Source organism: Pogona vitticeps, chromosome 3 (genome assembly GCF_051106095.1).
Source record: "Pogona vitticeps strain Pit_001003342236 chromosome 3, PviZW2.1, whole genome shotgun sequence".
Taxonomy (NCBI): Eukaryota; Metazoa; Chordata; class Lepidosauria; order Squamata; family Agamidae; genus Pogona; species Pogona vitticeps.
In genome coordinates, this window is record NC_135785.1 from 173,394,490 (window position 1) to 173,417,248 (window position 22,759).

At 41.1% G+C, this 22,759-nt stretch overlaps 1 protein-coding gene across 3 annotated transcripts; it reads left to right on the plus strand.

Annotated features, from left to right (window-relative positions):
• Window positions 1-5,680: 5,680 nt before the first annotated feature.
• On the plus strand, window positions 5,681-17,721 carry LOC110087733 (inosine-uridine preferring nucleoside hydrolase). Of its 3 annotated transcripts, none has more exons than XM_020809584.3 (6): window positions 5,681-5,763; window positions 10,075-10,265; window positions 11,558-11,737; window positions 12,608-12,719; window positions 12,943-13,079; window positions 15,580-17,721. In XM_020809584.3, exons 2-6 carry the CDS (start codon window positions 10,086-10,088, stop codon window positions 15,922-15,924), a joined length of 954 nt encoding a protein of 317 aa, XP_020665243.3. In that variant the 5' UTR covers window positions 5,681-5,763; window positions 10,075-10,085; the 3' UTR covers window positions 15,925-17,721. The 3 variants fall into 3 exon arrangements, with proteins under 3 accessions (XP_020665243.3, XP_020665241.3, XP_078246463.1); XM_020809582.3 differs by lacking the exon at window positions 5,681-5,763 and adding an exon at window positions 5,922-6,296; XM_078390337.1 differs by lacking the exon at window positions 5,681-5,763 and adding an exon at window positions 6,096-6,191.
• Window positions 17,722-22,759: the final 5,038 nt, after the last annotated feature.

Genomic DNA, 22,759 nt, shown 5'->3' on the forward strand with positions numbered 1-22,759 from the left:
TGATCTAGACTGATTATTGAGAGGGGATATTTCTTTTGTAGGGAGTTGGTTAAGAAATCTGAAAGCATGTGTTATTTAATAGACTGAAAGAATTGTTTAGCTGACTGGGTAAATTCTGATGACAAACTCAGGAAGTATAGAAATGTAGTGTTCTGAGATGACGCTGAAGTTGCTTCTTTATTCCCAGTTCCTTGCTGTAAACAAATCTGAATCTTTGAGATGAATAAGGTGCTGGAATTTATATGCTCTTATGCATAAAACTGTGCATTTCCATGATGGGTAAACTCACTCTTTCAAGATTAAAACGAAATTCTTACCAATCAAAATATTAACTGTTGCACAATGCACTATAATTTGTGATGACCCCAGATGACAATCACAAACCAAAGCTAAAGATTTGTTCTGTAGTCACTCTCTAGATAGCCTAGCATCCTGTTAATAGTCTCAAGTGACTCCATAGGATTTGCACACACATTGGTTTAACGTTCAGCAATTGTTCTAATGCAGCAGTTCGCAATCTCAGGTAGCCCAGGTATTTTTGGACTGCAACTCCCAGAAAGCCCAGCCAGCACAGCTGGTAGTGAAAGCTGCTGGATATTGCAGCACAAGAAAACCTGGGTTACCCAAGGTTGGGAACCAATGTTCTAATGGATCCATTCTTGGTTGGAACCTGGAATAGAATACTGACCTTAATGTTGGCCTAACCCAATGGTTTTCAAATGCTGTTGTTCTCTTTCCTTGGAGAATACAGGGGAGGAACAGAAACCTGAGGTGGGTGGTTCCTTTCCCTTCCAGCTAAAATATGGGTAGATTAACACCTCATTAATCTACACTGGATTTGTAGGAGAGCGAGCCATCATCTCATTCCTGTTGTGAAGAATGACCCCAACAGAACTAATGCTTTGATCTGAATTTCTTCTATGAACGGCTTTAGGCCAGAGTGATTCTATGCTTCTGTTCCTTTTCAAATGCTGCTGTTGAAATTAGTATCTCAACCTGCAGCACTGCAGCTAGTATTTTTTCATATTTAACTCTAAAACAAATTATTGCTACCAACTAAGGAAGTGGTAGCAGCAGTGATAGCCAAAATATTTGAGAAACACAGGCCTAACTTGTTCAGCACTGATCTAACTTAACATCTCATAGTCCAATATGCACTGATGTAAGATTTTGTGTAACAGTCATCAGATACGCAAGATGTAATGCAAATATAATTTACACTCAAAATACGTTGTAGGGCTATAGTGAGGATGGGTTGGCAACTGAGACCCTTCAAATCTTTTTCCGGCTACACTTCCCATCTGCCCTAGCTGGTACAGCCAACGGTGAATGATTATAGCATCCAAAAGATGTCTGGAGGGCCACGGTTGCACAAACCTAAACAATAGGGCACAAAGGGAATCAGAGTATGGCAGCAAAATCAAATTATATATCTATATGCAAATCTTTATGCTTGCCGCAATGACAGCTGTGGTTGAAACGATTGGAAAACACTGTGAAATGAGGACAAGTATGTTAATGGTTCATGCATAAGAAAGGGTTATATGGCTGTTCATGGTCCATATTAGGAACAGCTAGCAAGTAACAGCTGGCTGCAAAGATGCATGAGAAATCTGCTGAAATTCTCACCTTGTTGGCTGATCACATTCCAGAGATAAGATCATATTTCCAATTAGTAGCTAAGAAATTACCATTACCTCCAACCAGCTAAAGAATTGTCTTATCTGCCTAGTTTATCTATTGTGGAAGAGATAGAGAAGAAAGCATACTAAATCCACAGCCTTGCAGTTCCCCTTTGGCTTTCTCCTTAGGGCTAGGTGCACATTGGTGTCTGAAGACATCTGGCACTTTTGTCATAGCACTGGAAGGTCCTGTGATAGAGATGAAAGTCGTTATAAGCTTCCTTTTGCTGTATTTGTTGCATCCTGTAGCTATCACTACATTTAATATAGCATATAACTGATGGGATACCCTGTCACCTGTGCAGCCTTGGGCAAGCTGCATGGCCTCAGGGCACCATCAGAAGGAGGGACTGGTGAACCACTTCTGAGTTCTTTATACCTAGAAAACCCTAGGAGGGCTGCCTCAGTTTAGAACTGACTTAATGTCATGTTGTCGTCATCATAGTCTTCCACAAAAGTAGTTTGATTTCTTCTCAATTACACTTAAGCCTTGAGAAGAAATCAAATTAACTCTGAACAGGATGGCCATAATTCAGAATTCACTTGAGAGAACATCATCATCATCATCATCTTAGAACTGCAGAGCTGGAAGGGACCCTATGGCTCATCAGGTCCAGCCTATGTCAAAGAAGCACAGTGGAGAATTGAACTCCCAACCTCTGGCTCCACAGCAAGAGACCTGAGCCACTGAACTATCCAGTAGTAATCATCCTCATCAAATCTTGATGATGAGGCCCTGAGTAGACCGACTTTAGGTTAAAACAGGAAAATTCCTCCCATGCAACTTGAGATAGTGTAAAATCCTGCACCAAAACCCCTCCCCACCCAGCCTATGTTGCCATGACCCATTTAGAATACAGACTGTGTGCCAGTTATAGCACATAAATAACTGCATATACTCTGTCAATAAGAAGATGCTAAGGTGTGCAGTTTGGAGTGTATCACTTTTATGTCATGAACACATAAAAGCGTAGATAGGAGAATTGTGGTTGGAGAAAACAATGAGAAATAGCACTTTGGAGAAGGGCATGCTAGAAATCAATGCTTCAGTAGACTAATTTTCCAGAGCCATGACCCAAATCTATTGCAAGCATTTGACCTAAGGCCCAGGGCTTACTTCTCTTGAGGAGAACCATACTCTTCATGAGCCTCTTACATCCAGAGCCCTTGTATCCGCTACCTCTTACCTAGAAGCGCAGCCTGTAGTATTATAGGCAGGTTTTAACTAATCAAAATTAATCAGTTTTGAAAATGGAATAAGATGGAGATGCATACCAAATTTCAGATGTTTAGGCTTCAGACTCTTGGAGCTACAGCAAAGACAGAAATGGATGGACATTCCATTCCTACACACTAAGAAAGCTTCTTGGGGAGATGTTGTACATCACCTTGTAAAGATGAACAGCATGTCTTGGTGGCTTCTTTAGTAACCTTTTCTGGATAATATTTTTGGTCATGTTTCCATAAGTCACAAGAGGTAGGGGAGGGGGAAAACATGTTGCCTACCAAATTGAGATGGTGATATTTAAATGCTTTGCTGGCATATGTTTTAGGATTAAATTTACGGATTCTCAAAGCATAAACCAATTTGCTCTAGGAGAGTATAGAAAATTATCTTTTTGAGAGAAGATGAGGCAAAAAGCCAAGTGTCTTTCTCAACTTCACTGTTTCCAGCTATGAGAGGTATTCCCTTTATACTAATGAGCTTTGGCTAATGGGTCTGACAAGGGCATTTCACTGAATGAGAGAAGTCAGAAGATCCAGTCAAAGATCTCTGTTCTACACTTTGTCTCAATAAGGGTAAACATTAACCTATGTGTAACTCATATAAAATACATTTGTTCAGGTCAAATTCCACTGAAAGGCAGCAAAGGGCAGGTCTTAAGAATCATTCAACACATCAGATAACAAACAAATGTAAATTCTGAATCAGGCAGAAGTCAGAAAATTCTGAGGTGGGGTGCACTGAAGAGATCATACTGCCTTTTAGTGTAGTGTTTGCTGCACTGTGCAGCATGTATTTGTGAAGTTTTGATGTCTACTGTGGTATCTCCAAATATAAAACTTGCAGCTGAAAGTTGCCACTGTCAGCTGACTTTTTGATACTCCTTTCCTGATTTGCAGGTGGCAGCAAAGTGCATGATATAGCTCAGTCCTTAGCCCCAGGTAGGGACTTCTCTACCCAAAGATAATTTTGCAGGCTCATAGGCTGCATTGAGATTGTATTATTCCGTGAGGGCAGGAATATGGAATTATTGCTTTGGAGGGTCAGAGTCTAGATCAGAGGTGAGCAATTAATTTATATTGGGAGCCACATGAAAAATCTGAACTGTGAATGAAACAGTGATGTTATGATTGTTTTTATTTTAAACTTGTTAATCTTCACAAATACTAAAGAGGTTTTTTGTGGTATGTTAAAGATAAGTAACTGATCAACTTTAGACAAAAGGCTATAAATGGTTTTGATGTTCAACTTGTTCAGTGAGAGAAATCCAGTCTGTCTTGGACTCAAACAAGTGCTTGAACACCGGACTGGCGCGATGACCAGCAGGCTGGACAGGAGCGGCTCATGGGCCATATGTGGCCCTCAGGCCGCACTATGCCCAGGTCTGGTCTAGATGAAAAATGAATAGACATAAGTAGGAGAGAAAACAAAGCTTTGTGAAGTATGAAATTTGTAGTTTGATAGTGGCTTGGAAAATATAGTAGATCATTAAAAAGCTATAAATCAGGCAACCTTTTGAGTGATACACAATTCTTCACCAGGCTTCCAAAAATGCAAAATTAAATAACAGAATTTTAGAGCTGTCAAAAGTATCAATTTATACGCTATCCATCTCACTGGGAAGACAAAAGCTTGGCTCCACTTACACACCCAGAGATTTGCCAGTTGCCTTGGATGAGGCCACAGATCTGCAGTAGGCTTGGAATAGAAAAACACAGGAGTTGGTTTCTGTGTTCGTATCAGCAGAACAAGAGGATTGATTTAGGTATCATTGTACATTTAAAAAACCATTTAGATAATCTTCACTGGAATAGAGTTTTATGTGAAAGCCTCTTCCCATGATAGCAAAATTTCTCTTTCTGGTGGCCGCAGTAGCATTTTGTTTGCAAAAACAAAAGGTAGCTGTACAATCAGTTCAAAGAAAAAAAAGCAATGGATTGATCAACACTTTCATTGCATCACAAAAAAGTTACAAATAATATTAGTTTTCCACAGAACTTTTTACAAGGCAAAGATGGCAAAAAATAAATAAATGTGTGGTTCAATTAGGTAGTCCAAAAGTATACTGGCTTGTGACATCAGGTCGCCAGGAAAACAAAGTTGATTTTTGGAATCTGCATAAAACAGTTGATGGGTTCTCCATCTCTCAGCAGACTAAATTCTGGCTTTTCATATAATCTATTCCTAATGTTCTGTTATTTACTGTACACATTTTGCAGCAGTACCCATAATGTTCAAATGACATGTCCAGTATGGGACCCTACTGACCACTTCCAAGCCGATATTGACCTACAACTCCCAGTTCGAATGGTGCCACAAAACACAGTTTGAGCGGGGGGGGGGGGGGAAGCAGCATAACGACTGCAATACGTGAGAGCATGTGTTTTGAAAACGACCTCAGACTTCAGGTTTCATGGAAAACATCGACCTCTCTAAACAGACCATGGGTCCAAGGAGGGCCATGAGGCACTTAAACCTCACATCCTGAAATGCTGGCTTTAGGACCCTCTTATACAGGGTATTTTTTTCCTCCTGGGGGAATTATAAACAGCACTGCCCACAGCCACTTCGCTGGGCCACACAAAATTGCTTATCGTTTCGCCCCTGCCAATCTCCAAAGCCCAGAAAACCGTCCCACCATGCAAGCCCACCCTCTCTGTGAATGCAGCCAGCAATAAACTGTGCTGTTCTCCCGCTGCAAGAAAAGTTCACGCCAGTGGATTATCGAAGCCTCAGGAGTGGGAGGGTTTACTGAGGAACCGTCAGCTGTGATTGGCCGTTTGGCCTTTTAGAGTGACGGGAAGAAGGGGCTTGCGCCGCACTTTCAGCGAGAAACCGCGACTTTTGCGTCAGCAGGTAAGAGGCTGTTAGCGGGAGCTCGCGCCGCCTATTATGAAACGGGGGGTGAGCAGGTGCTCCCCTGTAGCCCCGCCCACCGTCTGCGATAAAGTCGGAAGGCAAACGCGCCCCCTGTGTTGCGTCCGCTCTGGGCAGCCGCGCTTGTCTGCTCGCCTGCTCTCTTGCTTTGTCTGGCGGACTGGCGAAATGTGCATTTGTTCTTCAAGGATTCTATTTGAAAGGGCGCCGAGACTTTCCGAGTCTATCCGGGTCCACAGCAGGCAGCGTGGGTAGAAAAGCGGTTGTGATAATCTGCACAAATGAGAACAGTGTTAATACCCTGAGCTCGACTAAGGGCGTTTGAAAGCTTGTTCGTGGCACCAACGGAAGACAAAAGTTGGCTCAAGCTGATGCAATACACAGCATAAAGAGCCTCCCGCCTCGGGGTGCGTAGATTGAACGGATCATGTTGTCGCCCGAGGCACCCATCATAATAAATTAATAAAGTGCCTTCCAGCTCTGCAGTTCTAATATTATTTTCATTATAATAAGTAAGTAGCAGTTTGCAGCAGAGTTCAGAGTCAGTTGTGCAATTCTGCTTTTTCAAGTTAAGGTGTTGTATAATACATGTGACAAACACGAAATGTGGTACAGTATAGCTGTTCTTTTCCATTTGTTTGTAACTACTTCACTACACTTGTTGGTTCCGAAAACGTAAAATAAACCGAAAGCAGGAAGCAGAATAAGAGCAACAATGCAATAGGGAATTTACCTTAATGGCCACTGATGCATATAGTAACTTAACATTTGTAGTTCCATTTCCTTTCAAAACAAGATAGAGTCAGGAAGATGAGGCAAAAAAGGGCACTTGCTGAATTTCTTTGTAATCATGCAGATTTGATCATAATTTCTGCTAATCGTAGATACTGGGATCTTTTTGGGACTTATCAGGAAAATAATAAGGCCTTTTCAGGAGAAAGGCGGGGCAAAATATTTTATATGAATGGATGAATGAATAAAGCAATCCTATAAAAGTGCAATCCTATGCATTTGTGGTTTAGAAATAATCTATTGAGTTAAATGGGCTTCACCTCAGGTAACTGTACAGAATTGTAACTTAAAAGTACATCATGGTGGTGATGGTTGTTTTCTGCCTTTAAGTTGCCTCCAATTTGTGGTGATTCTATGAGTGTTGTTGTTGTTGCTGTTTAGTAGTTAAGTTGTGTCCGACTCTTCGTGACCCCATGGACCAGAGCACACCAGGCCCTCCTGTCTTCCACTGCCTCCTGTTAGGTCAAATTCATGTTGGTAGCTTCGATGGCACTGGCCAACCATCTCATCCTCTGTTGTCCCCTTCTCCTCTTGCCTTCACACTTTCCCAACATCAGGGTCTTTTCCAGAGAGTCTTCTCTTCTCATGAGATGGCCAAAGTATTGGAGCCTCAGCTTCAGGATCTGTCCTTCCAGTGAGCACTCAGGGTTGATTTCCTTCAAAATGGATAGGTTTGTTCTCCTTGCAGTCCAGGGGACTCTCAAGAGTCTCCTCCAGCACCACAATTCAAAAGCATCAGTTCTTCAGCTGTCAGCCTTCTTTATAGTCCAGCTTTCACTTCCATACATCGCTACTGGAAAAACCATAGCTTTGATGTTGCGGACCTTTGTCAGCAAGGTGATGTCTCTGCTTTATAAGCTGCTGTCTAGGTTTGTCAGCACTTTCCTCCCAGGAATCAGGCGTCTTAATTTCGTGGCTGCTGTCACCATCTGCAGTGATCATGGAGCCCAAGAAAGTAAAATCTGTCACTGCCTCCATATCTTCTCCTATTTGCCAGGAGGTGAGGGGATCAGTGGCCATAATCTTAGGTTTTTTTTTTTTGATGTTGAGCTTCAGACTATTTTTTGAACTCTCTTTCACCCTCTTTAAGAGGTTCTTTAATTCCTCCTCACTTTCTGCCATCAGAGTGGTATCATCTTCCTATCTGAGGTTGTTGATATTTCTTCTGGCAATCTTAATTCTGGTTTGGGATTCATACAGTCCTGCTTTTCGCATGATGTATTCCCTCAGATTCGTCTGGCCCCTTCGCTGGGTACTTTCAAAAGTCAACTTAAAACCTGGCTATTTAGGCAGGCCTTCCCTCCTGGCACCACTTGATCTATTTTTTTCTTTTTCTCCCATCTTGAATGATTATTTATTGTTGTAAATTGTTGTTATATTTTAATTGTTTTTATTCCACTTGTGAGCCACCCAGAGTAGTCAAAGACTAGATGGGCGGGATATAAGTATAATAAATAAATAAAAATAAAAATTCTGCATATACGTTAAATAAGTGGGAGACAATATACAGCCTTGTCATACTCCTTTCCCAATTTTGAACCAATCAGTTGTTCCATATCCAGTTCTAACTCTTGCTTCCTGTCCCACATATAGATTTCTCAGGAGATAGATAAGGTGGTCAGACACTCCCATTTCTTTAAGAACTTGCTATAGTCCACACAGTCAAAGGCTTTTGCATGGTCAATGAAACAGAAGTACTGCTTGACAATGACCCCGTTGTATGACGAATCCGCAGGCCGGTGACTTTTTTGCGGTTGCTGTAGCGATCGCAAAACAATGTTTCCTATGGGGAATTTTCGCTTGACGTCGATTAGGTCCGTGATCGCGAACAGTTTGTTCGTAAGACGACGATGTTTTCTGGCTCTGCAAAATGGCTGCCATGTGTTTTCCGGACCCATGCTTTGCAGGGCAGCCATTTTAACAGCTGATCGGCGCTCGGAAAATAGCTTCCCCTATGGGCGATCTTCGCTGGACGATGAGGTAATTTCCCCATTGGAATGCATTAAATGGGTTTCAATGTATTCCAGTGGGGAAACTGTTTTCGCTGGACGATGTTTGCACTTAACAGTGATTTCAGGGGAACGGATTATCAACATGGTGTGGGGCACCACTGTAGATGTTTTTCTGGAAGTCTGGCTTTTTCCATAATCCAGCGCATGTTAGCAATTTGGTCTCTAGTTCCTCTGCCCCTTCGGAATCCAGCTTGTACTTCTGGGAGTTCTCTGTCCACATACTGCTGAAGCCTACCTTGTAGGATTTTGAGCATAACCTTGCTAGCGTGTGAAATGAGTGCAATTGTACGGTAGTTGGAGCATTCGTTGGCACTGCCCTTCTTTGGGATTGGGATGTAGACTGATCTTTTCCAAACCTCTGGCCACTGCTGAGTGAGATATCTCCAAAGTGTCCTGTCCTTAATATCTCTTCCATGGTCAACAACACTGTGTCTTCTTTTAGTGAGTCAATCCATATTTTGTCTTCCTTTTTCCTGCTGCCTTCCACATTTCCCAGCATTATTGTCTTTTACAGAGAATCCTGCCTTCTCAAGCTTGATTTGACTTAGGACCCATTTGTTTGTCTTTCTGGTGATCCAGGGTGTCCGCAAAGCTTTCCTCCAGCACTAAATTTCACATGAATCAATTTTTTTCCTGTCAGCATTCTTTTCAGCTTTCGCAAACATACATAGTGATCAGAAGTACAATAGTGTGGATGATCTTGGTCTCCAGTGACACATCCTTACAGCTTGATAATCTTTTCTAGTCCATTGCTGCCTTTCTCAGTCTCACTCTTCTGATTTCTTGGCTGCAGTCTCCATTGGGATTAATGATTGAACCAAGGCACACAAAAATCTCTCTTTTTTTATTTCTTCATTGTCATTGTCAAAGTCGTGTAGTTCTTCTGTAGTCAGGACCTTTGTCTTCTGATTGTTCAGCTGCAGTCCTGCTTAGATGGTGAGTCGAAATGTATGTCTGGTTGACAGCCTGCCAACCTAGCAGTTCGAAAGCATGCAGATGCGAGTAGATAAATAGGTATCACCATGGTGGGAAGGTAACGGTGTTCCATGTCTAGTTGCGCTGGCTATGTGACCATGGAAACTGTCTTCAGACAAATGCTGGCTCTACGGCTTGGAGACGGAGATGAGCACCGTGCCCTAGAGTCGGACACGACTGGACTAAATGTCAAGGGGAACCTTTACCTTTACCAGACAGCCATTACATGGTAAGAGTCATGTTGACTACCTCCTGTGTTCAGCCTGTTGAAAAGAGGATTTGCATTGGTCGTGTTCCTTCTGCAACTCTGGGCTGATGATAGAGAGAGAAGAGGAAAGAGACAGGAGGATAATTTGTGGCCCTTCCAGCTTAGTTGAATTGGGAGTCTTCCAGCCAAGGTGCTGTCCTATTTCACAAATGAAATTCTACTACCATAGCTCCTCGTATCTCTCTGGGTCATATCTCCTACAAAGGTTGTTTATTTAAATGATTAAATGTTATTTCATCATAGGTTTTTCTGAAATGAAGCAACATCTGCTGCTTGATGTTGATTGTGGTGTTGATGATGCTACAGCTATCATGATGGCTCTAGCCTCTCCTAGTGTTGAAGTCCTGGGAATTACCTGCTGTTATGGAAACTCTCTCTTGGAAAATACATGTAGAAACGTACTCCGTGTGTTACATGTTTGTAACAAGCTTGAGGTAAATTGCTTCTTCCTGCTGAATATTTCAAAAACATTATGTACATCAGTACATTGTGAGGATTACAAATGACAAACTAACTTCTTAATCTGTGTATTTGCATGTAAAGCCCATTTTACTTATAATCGCAGAGTGCTTGCCTCTACTTTGCACCAAAAGTGTTGCTATATTTAATTAACGATTAGCTGCTGTCTCCTGTAATATCTGTGGGACTATTATAATCACACCCACAGCTTCTTGGATGTTGTTAAGCTAATGCATATTTCTTTGCAGTGGGATGTTTTATTAAGTAATTCATTTCAGGATTTTATTTAGAGTGAGATCCTTAATCTCATTTGGTTCATTTCCATTGAATTAATGGAATACAAGATTTTAAAATGTGTTTGGGATCATAATAAATTAACTAAACATGCATTGTATGAACGTATGTTTTTTTTTTAAGACAAAAGGCTAAGCACACTTCTGGGCATGGTTTGAATAGAAAAACCTGGTTCTTCATAAAGAAGTCTGTGTTTCAGAATACCTTGTCTCTGTCTATTTCTATTTTTAAAGGTCCTAATCAGCACTTAGAATGGGCAGTTTCATGTCATACTTAGGTTAACGTGCCAGTTTTGATCCTCTAAACCAGTGGTTCCCAACCTTAGGTTCCCAGGCATTCTTGGACTAACACTGCCAGAAATCCTGGCCAGCACAGCTAGTGGTGACGGCTTTTGAGAGTTTTTATCCAAGAACATACGGGGACCCAAGGTTGGGAACCACTGCTCCGAACAGTTTAAGTTTGATACCCGCACATCATACAGATCCTTCTCACACAACCTGCAAGTGAATTTATAAACCCTGTCAAGTGACGACTTCAGTACTGGATGAATGATAGTTTAATCACAGTTGGGCTTAAGCGTCACAGCAGCAGATTTATTAGTTGACAAGCATACTTGGGGCAAACTGTACATTACAGACAGCTCTCCATTAGAAGGGAAAATTCTACAAGTCCTAAGAATGCCTGATTGCCACAGCAAGTGTTTTCTGCATTTCCTATAGTTTGCAAATTAGCTTGTTTCACATTTGGTCACCTGGAGACAAGCATACGTTTCTATTTGCAAGTATGATTGCTCAACCTTCAAAATGTTTCCACTTCCTTTGAACACTGACATTGTTCTCCTAATTATCTGTACTGTATAATTTCACCTTCATATAGTCACAAAATCTATGTGATATTGCTGTTTACACTTATTTATTCAAAATCAGTGATTGTTCTTTAAGCTTATATGGTATTGGCATCCTGTCTTCTATAGATTCCAGTTTATCCTGGTTCTTCTGCCCCAGTACTTGGTGGACCTGTGCTGGGGGCGTTCTATCATGGGGCAGATGGATTGGGAGATGTTCCAGATCCCGGTGCTCCAGGATTAGACCTTCTCCAAAAAGAACATGCAGTGCTTGCAATAATAAGAATAATCAACGAGCAACCAGGTCAGGTGAGATGACACAGATGTCTTAAGTCTGTAAGAGGTGCCCAGTATAATAAGTTAATATCCCCCGCTTTCCAAAACTGCATGCTAACAACCTTTTCCTACAACACATTTAGTTGTTTCCTAGAGAATTTTACTAGCCAGGATTGGCATGGATGCACAAACATTTCTACATTTTTTGTCAACATCAAAGGGCAAACACTGAAGCCAAGTCACCTCTGTCTTAAAGGCTGACTTGACCCATTCTATTTTCCATCCAGCAAAATCTACAGTGTATTTACATAGTTCAGAGGTGCATGAACCTCTGTCACTTTCAAGTAAGTTTCTAACACAAGGTGCTAAACATAACCATTTTGAGTAACGTTAACTGTGTTGCTCTACTACTACCATAAAGGGAAATAAAAGACAGTTCTGTTATTGTGGCAGCTGTCTATGAATAGGCTATAATTCTAGAAGCTGTAGTCCTCGGGAGTATTTTCTGTAAGTTCTGCATAGTTAACCACAGGAGAAAACAAGCAGATCATATGCAAGACAAAAAAAATACTACTATTGAAAACAGACTAGGTTGCATTGTTGAGACAGCCTTCATACCCATAATATCATTTCAAAAATCACCTTTATTTTTGAAGTCAGGGGGACCAAGCAATGAAACAGTTTTGTTTTCGGTATCATTTGAGCGAGGCACATCTCTGCTTCTTGTTGATGGCACTACTATGTTGATGGACAGCATTGCCCAGTCTTTTGCCTTTCCTTGGGAATAATAATAGGATGTGAAGAACTGGAGCCTAGCTCACTTGAGGAGGTTTCGTACAAGGAAAATTAGCTATAAATATTTGGAATATGTTACCTCTGGAAATTACTGTGCTTATCTTGTAGGTTTCTCTTGTTGCTACTGGTCCCTTGACAAATTTAGCACTGGCCGTGAAAATGGATCCGACACTTCCCGAGAAACTTAAAAATGTCATCATCATGGGAGGAAACATGGAAGGTGAGTGATCTGAAAAGGGCTTGCTGGGCACATGTCCTGTCATTTGGCCCTCAACCAGCATCTCTCCAAAATGGCTTCTGTCTTCATATACAGTGAAATTCTGTAGGCACGGGCATGATGGTCACACATAGCAGTGTGTGTGAAGTGCCTGTGTTCCCTGTATAGGCAATGTGTTATTTGCAAAGTGTCCCTCAAAAATGAACAATAGTTTTGTTTTTGTTAGCCGTAGGAAATACGAGTGTCTGTGGAGAGTTCAATTTTGTAACTGATCCAGAAGCGGCTTATGTTGTCTTAAACGAGTACACCTGCCCAATTTATATTGCAACATGGGAGTTCACGCTTTCCTGCGCACTCTCTTGGGTAAGATACCGTTTGTAATCCCATACTCTGCTATCTGCAAGTTACCCCCCATTGAAGTCAGAAGGATTTAGCTAGACATAGTGGATTGTACTGTGAATATCTGGTATTTAACCATTGCTTTTCTGTCCTGGTTGTCATTCAATGAAGTCAGGACTATGCAACCTTGCTCTGCTTTTCCCCACTTTATCCTGGCAGCAAATCTGTAAGGTAGGTCAGGCAGAGAATGGGCCAAGGTTAACCAGAGATACAGTTTGGTATCTCAACAACTGCCCAAGCAACCACTAGATACAAAGTACAGAAATACAGTACAGTGGTGCCTCGCTTAGCGATGTTAATCCGTGCAGAAAAAAATGCTGCTAAGCGATAACATCGCTAAGCGAAAATAAAAAGCCCATAGAAACGCATTAAAATGTGGTTAATGCATTCCTATGGGCTAAAAACTCACCTTTAAGCAAAAATCCTCCATAGGGGCGGCCATTTTCGGTGCCTCTTAAGCGAGGAAACACAGCGGGCGGCCATTTTGTTTACCCGGTGGCCTTTATGAAACCGGCGATCAGCTGGTCGAAAATGAAGGCTTTCTGATGATTGCTTCCCTGCGATCATCGCAAAGCGAAATTTCCCATAGGGACCATGGCAAAGCGATCGGTTTTTGCACTGGCAAAAAGTCCATCGCAAAGCGATTTCATCGCTATACGGAGCGATCTCTATGCGAGGCACCACTGTATTTGTATTAAAAACTGCCTGCCATAATCCCTGAGGAACTAGCAATCAGTCTGTTTTGGTTTCAGAGATGCAAGATCCAGCGCCTGGCAGCTGCACAGTAAGTTGGTGAAACATGCTTTCCTCAGTCCACACAGCAATGCTGGTTGAAAAGACTTTTTCAGAATGTTCCAAAAGAATACACGTGAGATTCAAAGCTGATTAAGAGAGTCAGCAGAAGGCAAGCTTCAGCTAGGGCACATAGAGAGCACAGGAATCAGAAATAGCCTCTGTGCCGTGATGGGGCTGTTCTATGCGGTGAGCTTTTAAAATCTGTTTAAGAACTCTAAATGCACGATGTGGTCACCAACCAGTGATCTGTTCTACAAAGCAAAATCCGGTGTGTACAGAGACATAGTGGAAAGAAAAGAGGAAATGTATCGTAAAATCAAAGGTGGAGCTACTGCTTATTGGGTTGCATGACTTTGATTGTAATGAAAACTATCCATCATGTATACTTACTTATTTTATAATGTACTATATAGTGTTGTATTTGTAGTGTTATATATGTGTGTACACCCTCATATTGATTTTGGAGCTTCCCTAAATCCAATACATAATTCATGGATGTTTAAAATAGTGCCGTTCTATGTCTGCTTCCTCATTAATTCAGCTGTGCCTGTGGGTTGCCTGGCCACACCCCTTTAGTGCACTTGGGACTACATGCATACTCTAACTACGATGTTGCAGATGCTTTTACTGGCATTTCATAATACAGGTTTTCAAATTGTTGCTACTTGATTTTATTTGTTTGCATTTCAAAACCTGAGCATGCTTTATCCTATCTCATCTAGGAAGGTGTTTTGACAATGGCAGGTACAGTATTATATATCTTCATTAGACAATGTGCAGCATCACCAGTTTGATACACCCCAAATTTCCCAAAGTATTACAGGGTATTTTCTTAATTTAAGCCAATTTGGAACAGGACTGACCAATTTTGTCCAAACTTTACTTCTGTTGACTGCAAATGTTTTTTTGTTTTTTAACAATATATGTCCCCTGGAAATTTAGAGCTCTGCATGTGTTTAGGCTACAATTCCCAGAATTCCTCAGGCTGCTGCTATATTGTAATAATATAGTATTATACTGTATTATAGAAACCGCCAGCCTGCGTGGCCTTGGGCAAGTGGCACAGTTCAGAGTGCCCTTAGAAGAAGAGAATGGTAAACTACTTCTGAGTACCTTATGCCTAGAAAACCTGGCAATGATGCCATAACTCAGAATTGACTTTGCAGCGGACAATCATTATCAATTAAGGCTAGTATCCTCTTAACAAATAAGAAGTGGAAGAATTGTGCAAGTTTTCTCTGTGCTCTTGCAGGTTCCTGTTGTATGCCTGAGATCAGTCACATGACTGGTCACATGATGGGGACCCTGCCAGGGAAGAATCTTTACATGATTGTCCTTCTGCTCTGTGTCTGTTGATGAAGTTACTGGTTCAGGTTCTTCAGCTGTAAATATTGTGGGAAATTGTGGCAATTAGTTACTCATGTTTTCTTTAACTGCAGTACATTGAATGAGATGTACGCTACACAAAGAAACCTAACATCACCAGGGCAATCCCCCGCCCCCCATAATTAAAGACAATAAGTAGTGTATTCACAGTTGAATATGCCTAAAACTGAAGGGCAAGAATACTGGAGCAAAGCCCACTTTATACTTATTCTGGACCTTGCACATAATGATGAGGTCAAATGCTTTTCCTTATTAATGGCCCGAACCATTCTTTACTTTGCAGGAATTCTACGATGAATGGATTAATTTGAATTCTGAGAAAGCCAAGTTTATGAAGAAAATACATGCTCATTCTTTGAGAATCACAAAGTCTTCCCAGGAACATTCAGGCAAGAAAGAATCAGGCTTTGTTTCTTGTGACTCCTACGCCATGGCTGCTGCCATTGATGAGACTTTTGTCACTGAAGCCATAGAAACTGGTGTCAGCGTTGAGCTCCGTGGCTCACTGACCAGAGGAATGATGGTTGTGGACTGGAATGATGAACTGAAAAAGAAGAGCAAAGCCTTTGTAATGAAAAAATGTGATTTAGGAAAGCTGCAGGCACTGATGATGGCCGCTTTAAAATAAAGATGCTAATTGTGGAGATCTTCCCTGAACTATACACCTACTTTACTACAGATGACCTGATCTTTAGCTGTTGCTGTGCAAACTGTGGTTTGTAATGCAACAGCTGCAGCAGCATCCTGTGCCGTGGAAGCAATGCTGTTTTCATAAGCATTGCCACTCGCACTATATAATTCATATTAAATCTCTCAAATCTGTAGCAATAAGCGCATATTAAATCTTAAATTCATATTAAATCTCTCAAATCTGTAGTAATAAGCATCTGTGAATAGTCTGGGCTTACTAAAGAAAAGGAACCCCTTATGTGGGAAAGGGTCTTGATAGCTGCCTAAGGAACTTTAAATTATGTCATCTAATAGGGTGAAATAATTGCTCTGCTTGTCGGTATTAATGTAGCTATATTGAATCAGAATTTCCATGGGGGAAACTCGGGCAGAATAATCAGGAAGTATTGAAATCTGGTGCGTCTCTGTTGAGAAGAATAAGCATACTTTCCCCCACCCTCATACAGTAGTTGATTCAGGTATCTATTAGATCCAATAATATTTTCATCAGCTGAAAGAAAAATACAGCTTAACTACTATAAGCTGGTCTCTGATACCATTACAGCTGTATTTAGTTACAGAAAACAGATGCTGTAAGTCTCTTCAAAAATGACATTAATATGCAGTGTCAACACTGAGTTTATCACAGGAATAGAAGGAAGGCAGTTCTGTACCAAATCTGTTAACCACTGGAATTCTTTTCTTTAATTATTGGCTAACTAAAGCATGTATATTTCAGAACATAACTCAGATAGTCAGTCACGTTAAAGCAAGTACTGTATGGACCAGGATCCTATTTCTCACACTTGCTGATGTATGTCCATTGGGGTAAATCTCAGCATCATATTGCCCCTAGTTAAGAAATCACTGTCTGTTGGGCCTTTTTTTTTTTTACATAAACCAGTTGCGTGACAAGCAACACAAGTCTTGACTACAGGCAATTCGTGGCTGACCTTTATGCCATTTAACTTATTTATTAACTTTTTGTACTGCCCGATTAGTGAAGGACTCAACTCTGGGTGGTGTACATAATAAGGCAACAAAAAACCCATCCTCCCCACCCTCCTGTTACTGTTATAATCAACAGTAACATTAAAAATAACCATAACAATTAAAAAATATATGGCAACAATCAGAAAATCAATACAACTAAAGTGCAAAGTGTTACATGAGTACTAAATCCCTATGTATGGGATTACGATCTTAAAAGTCATTTTGAAGAGCTCTGTCTACTAGGTTTCTGAAAACTTGGGAGACTGGAGCTTGGTGTACCTCCAGTGGAAGTTTATTTCAGAGGGATAGGGCTACTACTGAGAAGGCCATGGTCCTTAGTTGACACCCTTCTGACCTCTCGGTAATGTTCCGACAGATATTGAAGTTCCAAACTGTTCAGGGACTTGTAAGTCAAAACTAGCACCTTGAATTGGGCATGAAAACTAACAGGAAGCCAGTGGAGCTATGCCAGGAATGGGGATAATACGATCAATTTTACTTACTGAAATTAGCCTGGCCACCATATTTAGGACCTGCTGAAGTTTCTGTTCTGTCTTCAAGGGCAGCCCCACATAAAGAACATTACAGTGATCTATTCTTGAGAATACCAATGAATGTACTGTACCAGCATTGTTAGGAATTGCCTGTCCAGATAGGCACACAATTGTAAGTAATAAAAGAACATTGTGTATAATTTCAAAAGTATTTTATTGTATTATGAATATAGAAGATAAAATAATATGCACAAAAGTCTTACAAGATACTTGGGTGTACTCAGTTTTTACAAGATTATACCTTTCACTGTTATTTTCAACCAGTGTTTGTGCCATGCAGGGTCCAAGGGAAGTAAGAGATGGTGGGGTTGTTAGCACTTTTATTCCTCCATAGAGCAAAGGGTTGCTTTAAGGGAGAGTGCTCAAAGCAAAGCAACCCTTTCCAGTGCAGTCAGATGTTGCCGCCTTATTGCGCCTCAATCTATAAGCATGTGTGCATCAACAGATGTTTACCAACGGGACAATTACATTCTTTCCAGTTGCATTTGGTGATACATATGATGTTTAGTTATACATCAGGTATTCAGTTAGACTAGTGCCAAACCAGCCACGCCAGTTTTTTAAAAAGATTTTGAACCTGATTGCATTAACTTCTGCACTCAAGTCAGCACCAATCATTTATTCCACATCCTTGCTTAAAGCCACGTACATAGAGTCACATGCTGCATACATGCAGTACAGTGGTGCCTCGCGTGACGATGTTAATTTGTTCCAGCGAAATCGCTGTAGAGTGAAAACATCGTCAAACGAAATAAAAAAGCCCATTGAAATGCATTAAAACCTGGTTAATGCGTTCCAATGGGCTGAAAACTCACCGTCCAGCGAAGATCCTCCATAGGGGTGGCCATTTTCCATGCCTGTGCAGTGAGGAATCCGTCCCTAAGCACAGTGGGGGGCCATTTTCTTCAGCCGCCGACCATTTTGAAACCCGACGATCAGCTGTTTTTGATCGTCGTAAAGCGAAAATCGGTTCCCGAAGCAGGGAACTGATCATCACTAAGCGAAATTCCCCCATTTAGACCATTGTTTTGTGATCGCAAAAACCTCATCGTAAAGCAATTTCCTCATTAAGCGAGGCAATTGTTAAGCGGGGCACGACTGTAATCTATGAGTGGGGGAACTAATTCCAACAGCAGCAACAAAAAAGGAATAGACATACGGGTTTTCCTCTGCCACCCCTCCACTCCTTAATGCCACTGACAGCAAAATGGGACAGATTAAGCAGTATCTATTTCTGGGATACATTCTTCAAAACCACAGTGAACCACAGTTCTGATGATGAAGAAGAAGTTATGTTCTCTGTGAAACAGCATTAAACAGTCCAGATTTTGGCTGGGTGAGGAAGAACCCCCACCTGCTTCTCCTTCCCCCTTCTAGATCCACACACATACTCCTTCACATACTCCCTGGTCACCAAGGAAAGAGAAAACAGCATTTAAAAACCATTGGGCTAGGCCAAGAGTAGGAGTCCTTTTACATTTCTAGGGATTTGCTAGAAGATACATTCAGCTTCAAGATCCTTTTTCTCATGGAATGTTGTATATGCATTTTCTACTTTGGTCTGGCTCAATGAGGATTATTAGCACAGGACTGTATCTGCAGCAAGAAATTCTATGAAACTGCAACACTTAATAATCACTGCAGCATAACTCCAGAGAAAAGTAGCCCTGCCACTGGATCAGAAAGGTTTGGTTTGGTCACAGATTGGCGCAGGCTGGTTTGTGATCTGCTGTACATTGTGTGATTGAACCGTAGTTCACAACAGACTATGGCACATGTTGTCCAAAATACAAGCTAATTCCCTGTCTGATCACACCACTTTCATCTTCCACAAGCCATAGTTACTGTTCTCAATAACTAGAATTATCAATGGTAACATAATGTGTGAAAATTAATCATGTGATTAGAATAAATGCTGAAAAGTTAGCAAATACTTTGCTTTTTATGTACAAGACTGATAATTATTACATTATAATTTTGGTGTTTAGTTATATAAGTACACTTAAGAGGAATCAGCATCCGATACTGAGGAACAAGTATGTAAGATTTAATATGACTATGACTAACATTCAGGAGATCCTGATGCAGAGGTAAGCAAGTACAGCCTTCAGGATTTTATTTTAGTATTTTAATTCTGACTACAACTCCCACCAGCCCTAGGCAGCACAGCCAGTGATGAGGGCTGATGGAATTTATAGTCCAAAATATCTGGAGGAACAGTTTTCCACCCATGGACAATAGCAGAGTACTGTGGTCCTCCAGACCTTTTTGGACTGCCATTCCTTGTCAGCAAAGCCAGTGGTAAAAGCTTAGAAGAAGTGCAATCCCAAAAGATTTGGGAGATCATATCTTCCAATTCCAAACTACAGAAGAAATTGCAGTATGCCAGAAGAATTACGGTAGATTCTTTGCTGTTGGAGATATACCAGAATAATGAATAGATACATAATCAAAATGTTATGACAGTTTATCTACTGTGCTGCTATAATTCCACCAGTGTGGCATGGAAGATGGGACAAAAGCATGAGCAGGACAGGAAAATATATTTATTTATTTAAATGTATTCTATTTAAAATAATTTTACCCCACCTTTCTCATTAAAAGGACCCAATATCAGATGAACATCAAAGATTCTCAAAGTCTTTCATGGCCAGGATCCAATGGTTGTTGTGGGTTTTCCAGGCTGTTTGACTGTGTTTCAAAGGTTTTTCTTCCTAACGTTTCACCAGTCTCAGTGGCTGGCATCTTCAGAGGACAGGAGCCAGTACTCTGTGCTCTGTTGCAGTTTGTTGGATAGTTCAGTATTTATAGCTGTGAAATAGCTTTTGTCCTTTTCAGGAGATTGGGTGGTTATGGTGATAAGCATGTTTTTGTTTGGGTGTATTGTTGTGATAAGGGGGAGAGATGATCTGTCACTGTGATTGATGGGTGTCGTTAGCTGGTCTTTTGTGTGCAGTGATCACTAGTGCTTGTGGCTGGGTAGAGTTCGTTGACCTTTGGCAGGCTGTATTTTTCAGCGCTGGGAGCCAGGCTTTGTTGAGTTTTAGACTTTCTTCTTTTGTGTTGAAGCTCTGCTGGTTTTTGTGGATTTCAGTGGCTTCCCTGTGCAGTCTAACGTAATGATTGCTGGACACTGATTATTAAGTGTTGCAGCTTCATAGAATTTCTTGCTGCAGATTCAGTCCTGTGGTAATGATCCTCATTGGGCCAGACCAAATGTATATACAACATTCCATGAGAAAAGGATCTTGAAGCTGAATGTATGTTCTAGCAAATCCTTAGAAATGTAAAGGGACTCCTACTCTTGGCGTAACCCAATGGTTTTTAAACGCTGTTTTCTCTTTCCTTGGTGCCCATGGAGTATGTGAAGGAGTATGTGTGTGGATCTAGAAGGGGGAAGGGGAGGCACAGGGCAAAAAAAATGCTTTGCTATACACAGATTTGGTGTATCAGCCTCCTAAGAAGCTGAGTTTTATTTTGATCTTTTTGTACATGGGCCTTCTTGTAATTGAACTTTGTCATTCCATAACCTCAAAATGTTTTAATCCATGAGAGGCCAGAGTTTTTCCTTCTGTCATGCCTATGTGGCAAGGAAACACAACAATAAAACATCCCAGCAAAACAGACAAACAAACAAATTGCTGGACAGCTCAGTGGTTTAGGTCTCTGGCTGTGGAGCCATAAGTTGGGAGTTCAATTCCTCACTGTGCCTCCTTGACAAGGGTTGGACTTGATGATCTATATATAGGGTACCTTCCTGCTCTGCAATTCTAAGATGATGATGATGAAAGTAGGCAGGTTAAGGGGGAAAAAACAGTAATGCTATGGCTGTTGCAGAGAGGTGTTATCTCTCATGTACGACTCCTTAAATACCTTCAGGGATTTTCTAAGATTAGAGTCCCCTAACCTTGAGTGATCAACCCTGAGTGCTCACTGGAAGGACAGATCCTGAAGCTCAGGCTCCAATACTTTGGCCATCTCATGAGAAGAGATGACTTCCTGGAAAACACCCTGATGTTGGGAAAGTGTGAAGGCAGGAGGAGAAGGGACACCAAAGCTACCAACATGAATTTGACCCAACTCCGGGAGGCAGTGGAAGACAGGAGGGCCTGGCGTGCTCTGGTCCAAGGGGTCACGAAGAGTCTGACACAACTTAACAACAACAACCTTGAGTGATACACATACAGGGAAATATCTCAAGGTGCTGTGACTTCAAAGAAAGGGGTTAAAAACAGAACATCACCCGAAAAGACACAAAACAGGGACTTCTCGGCGGTGGCTCCTCGCCTCTGGAATAACCTCCACCGGAGATTCGTGAGGCCCCTATACTGGGCACATTTAAAAGCCAACTAAAAACATGGATGTACATTCAGGCCTTCCCTCCTGTCAGTACTTAACTCTCTTCTTTCTTGCTATTTATTATTTTATATTTTTGCACTGTTTTTGTTATTGATTATGTTATAATGCTTTTGTCTCATTTAATGCATATGTGTTTTGTTGGAAGCCGCCCAGAGTGGTAGAATATACCAGATGGGCGGGATATAAATCAAATAAATAAATAAATAAATATATGAAGATGGTAGATTGTAGCACAATATGCCATCACACTTGACAATCAACTTCTAGCCACAAGGTGGTGGTGTTGACCTACTGTTGTATGAAAAGTCCCTCATGGCAGAGAGAGAGAGAGAGAGAGAGAGAGAGAGAGAGAGAATTGAATTCCACTGGTTTGGTGGGTTCCAGGGGCTTCATTTATTTTTGTCATGGTTTCTGAAATGTTTACCTAATCAGATTTTCCTGTTTTATGTGAGCCACAGCAGCTCCTTCAATCTTCCTCAAGAAACTTTGAAATCTTGTCACAAACCGGGACCAATAAGCTATATATATATATATAGCCTTAATTTGAAATCCTGCTGATTTGGCAATACTGGGTTGGCATCCAACTAACAGCTTGACTATACAGACAGGCAGCTCAACCCTTCACCAGGTGCTCCAAATCATTGAACTTTGCTAAGTCCACTGTTATGTACATAGATTAACATACATTATGGGGAACACACACAATAAGTAAATAAAACAGTGGCATACTGTATGTTCCATAAGACACATATTCTATTTCTCTGCCCCTCCGTGATGCTGAATTGTTATACTGCATGTCTGATAATCCTCCAGTTAGTAATTGTAATCTATGTTGCGTAAGAGTAATATTCTGTATAAAGGCATTCATTTTGTTTAGCTGTGAGCTAT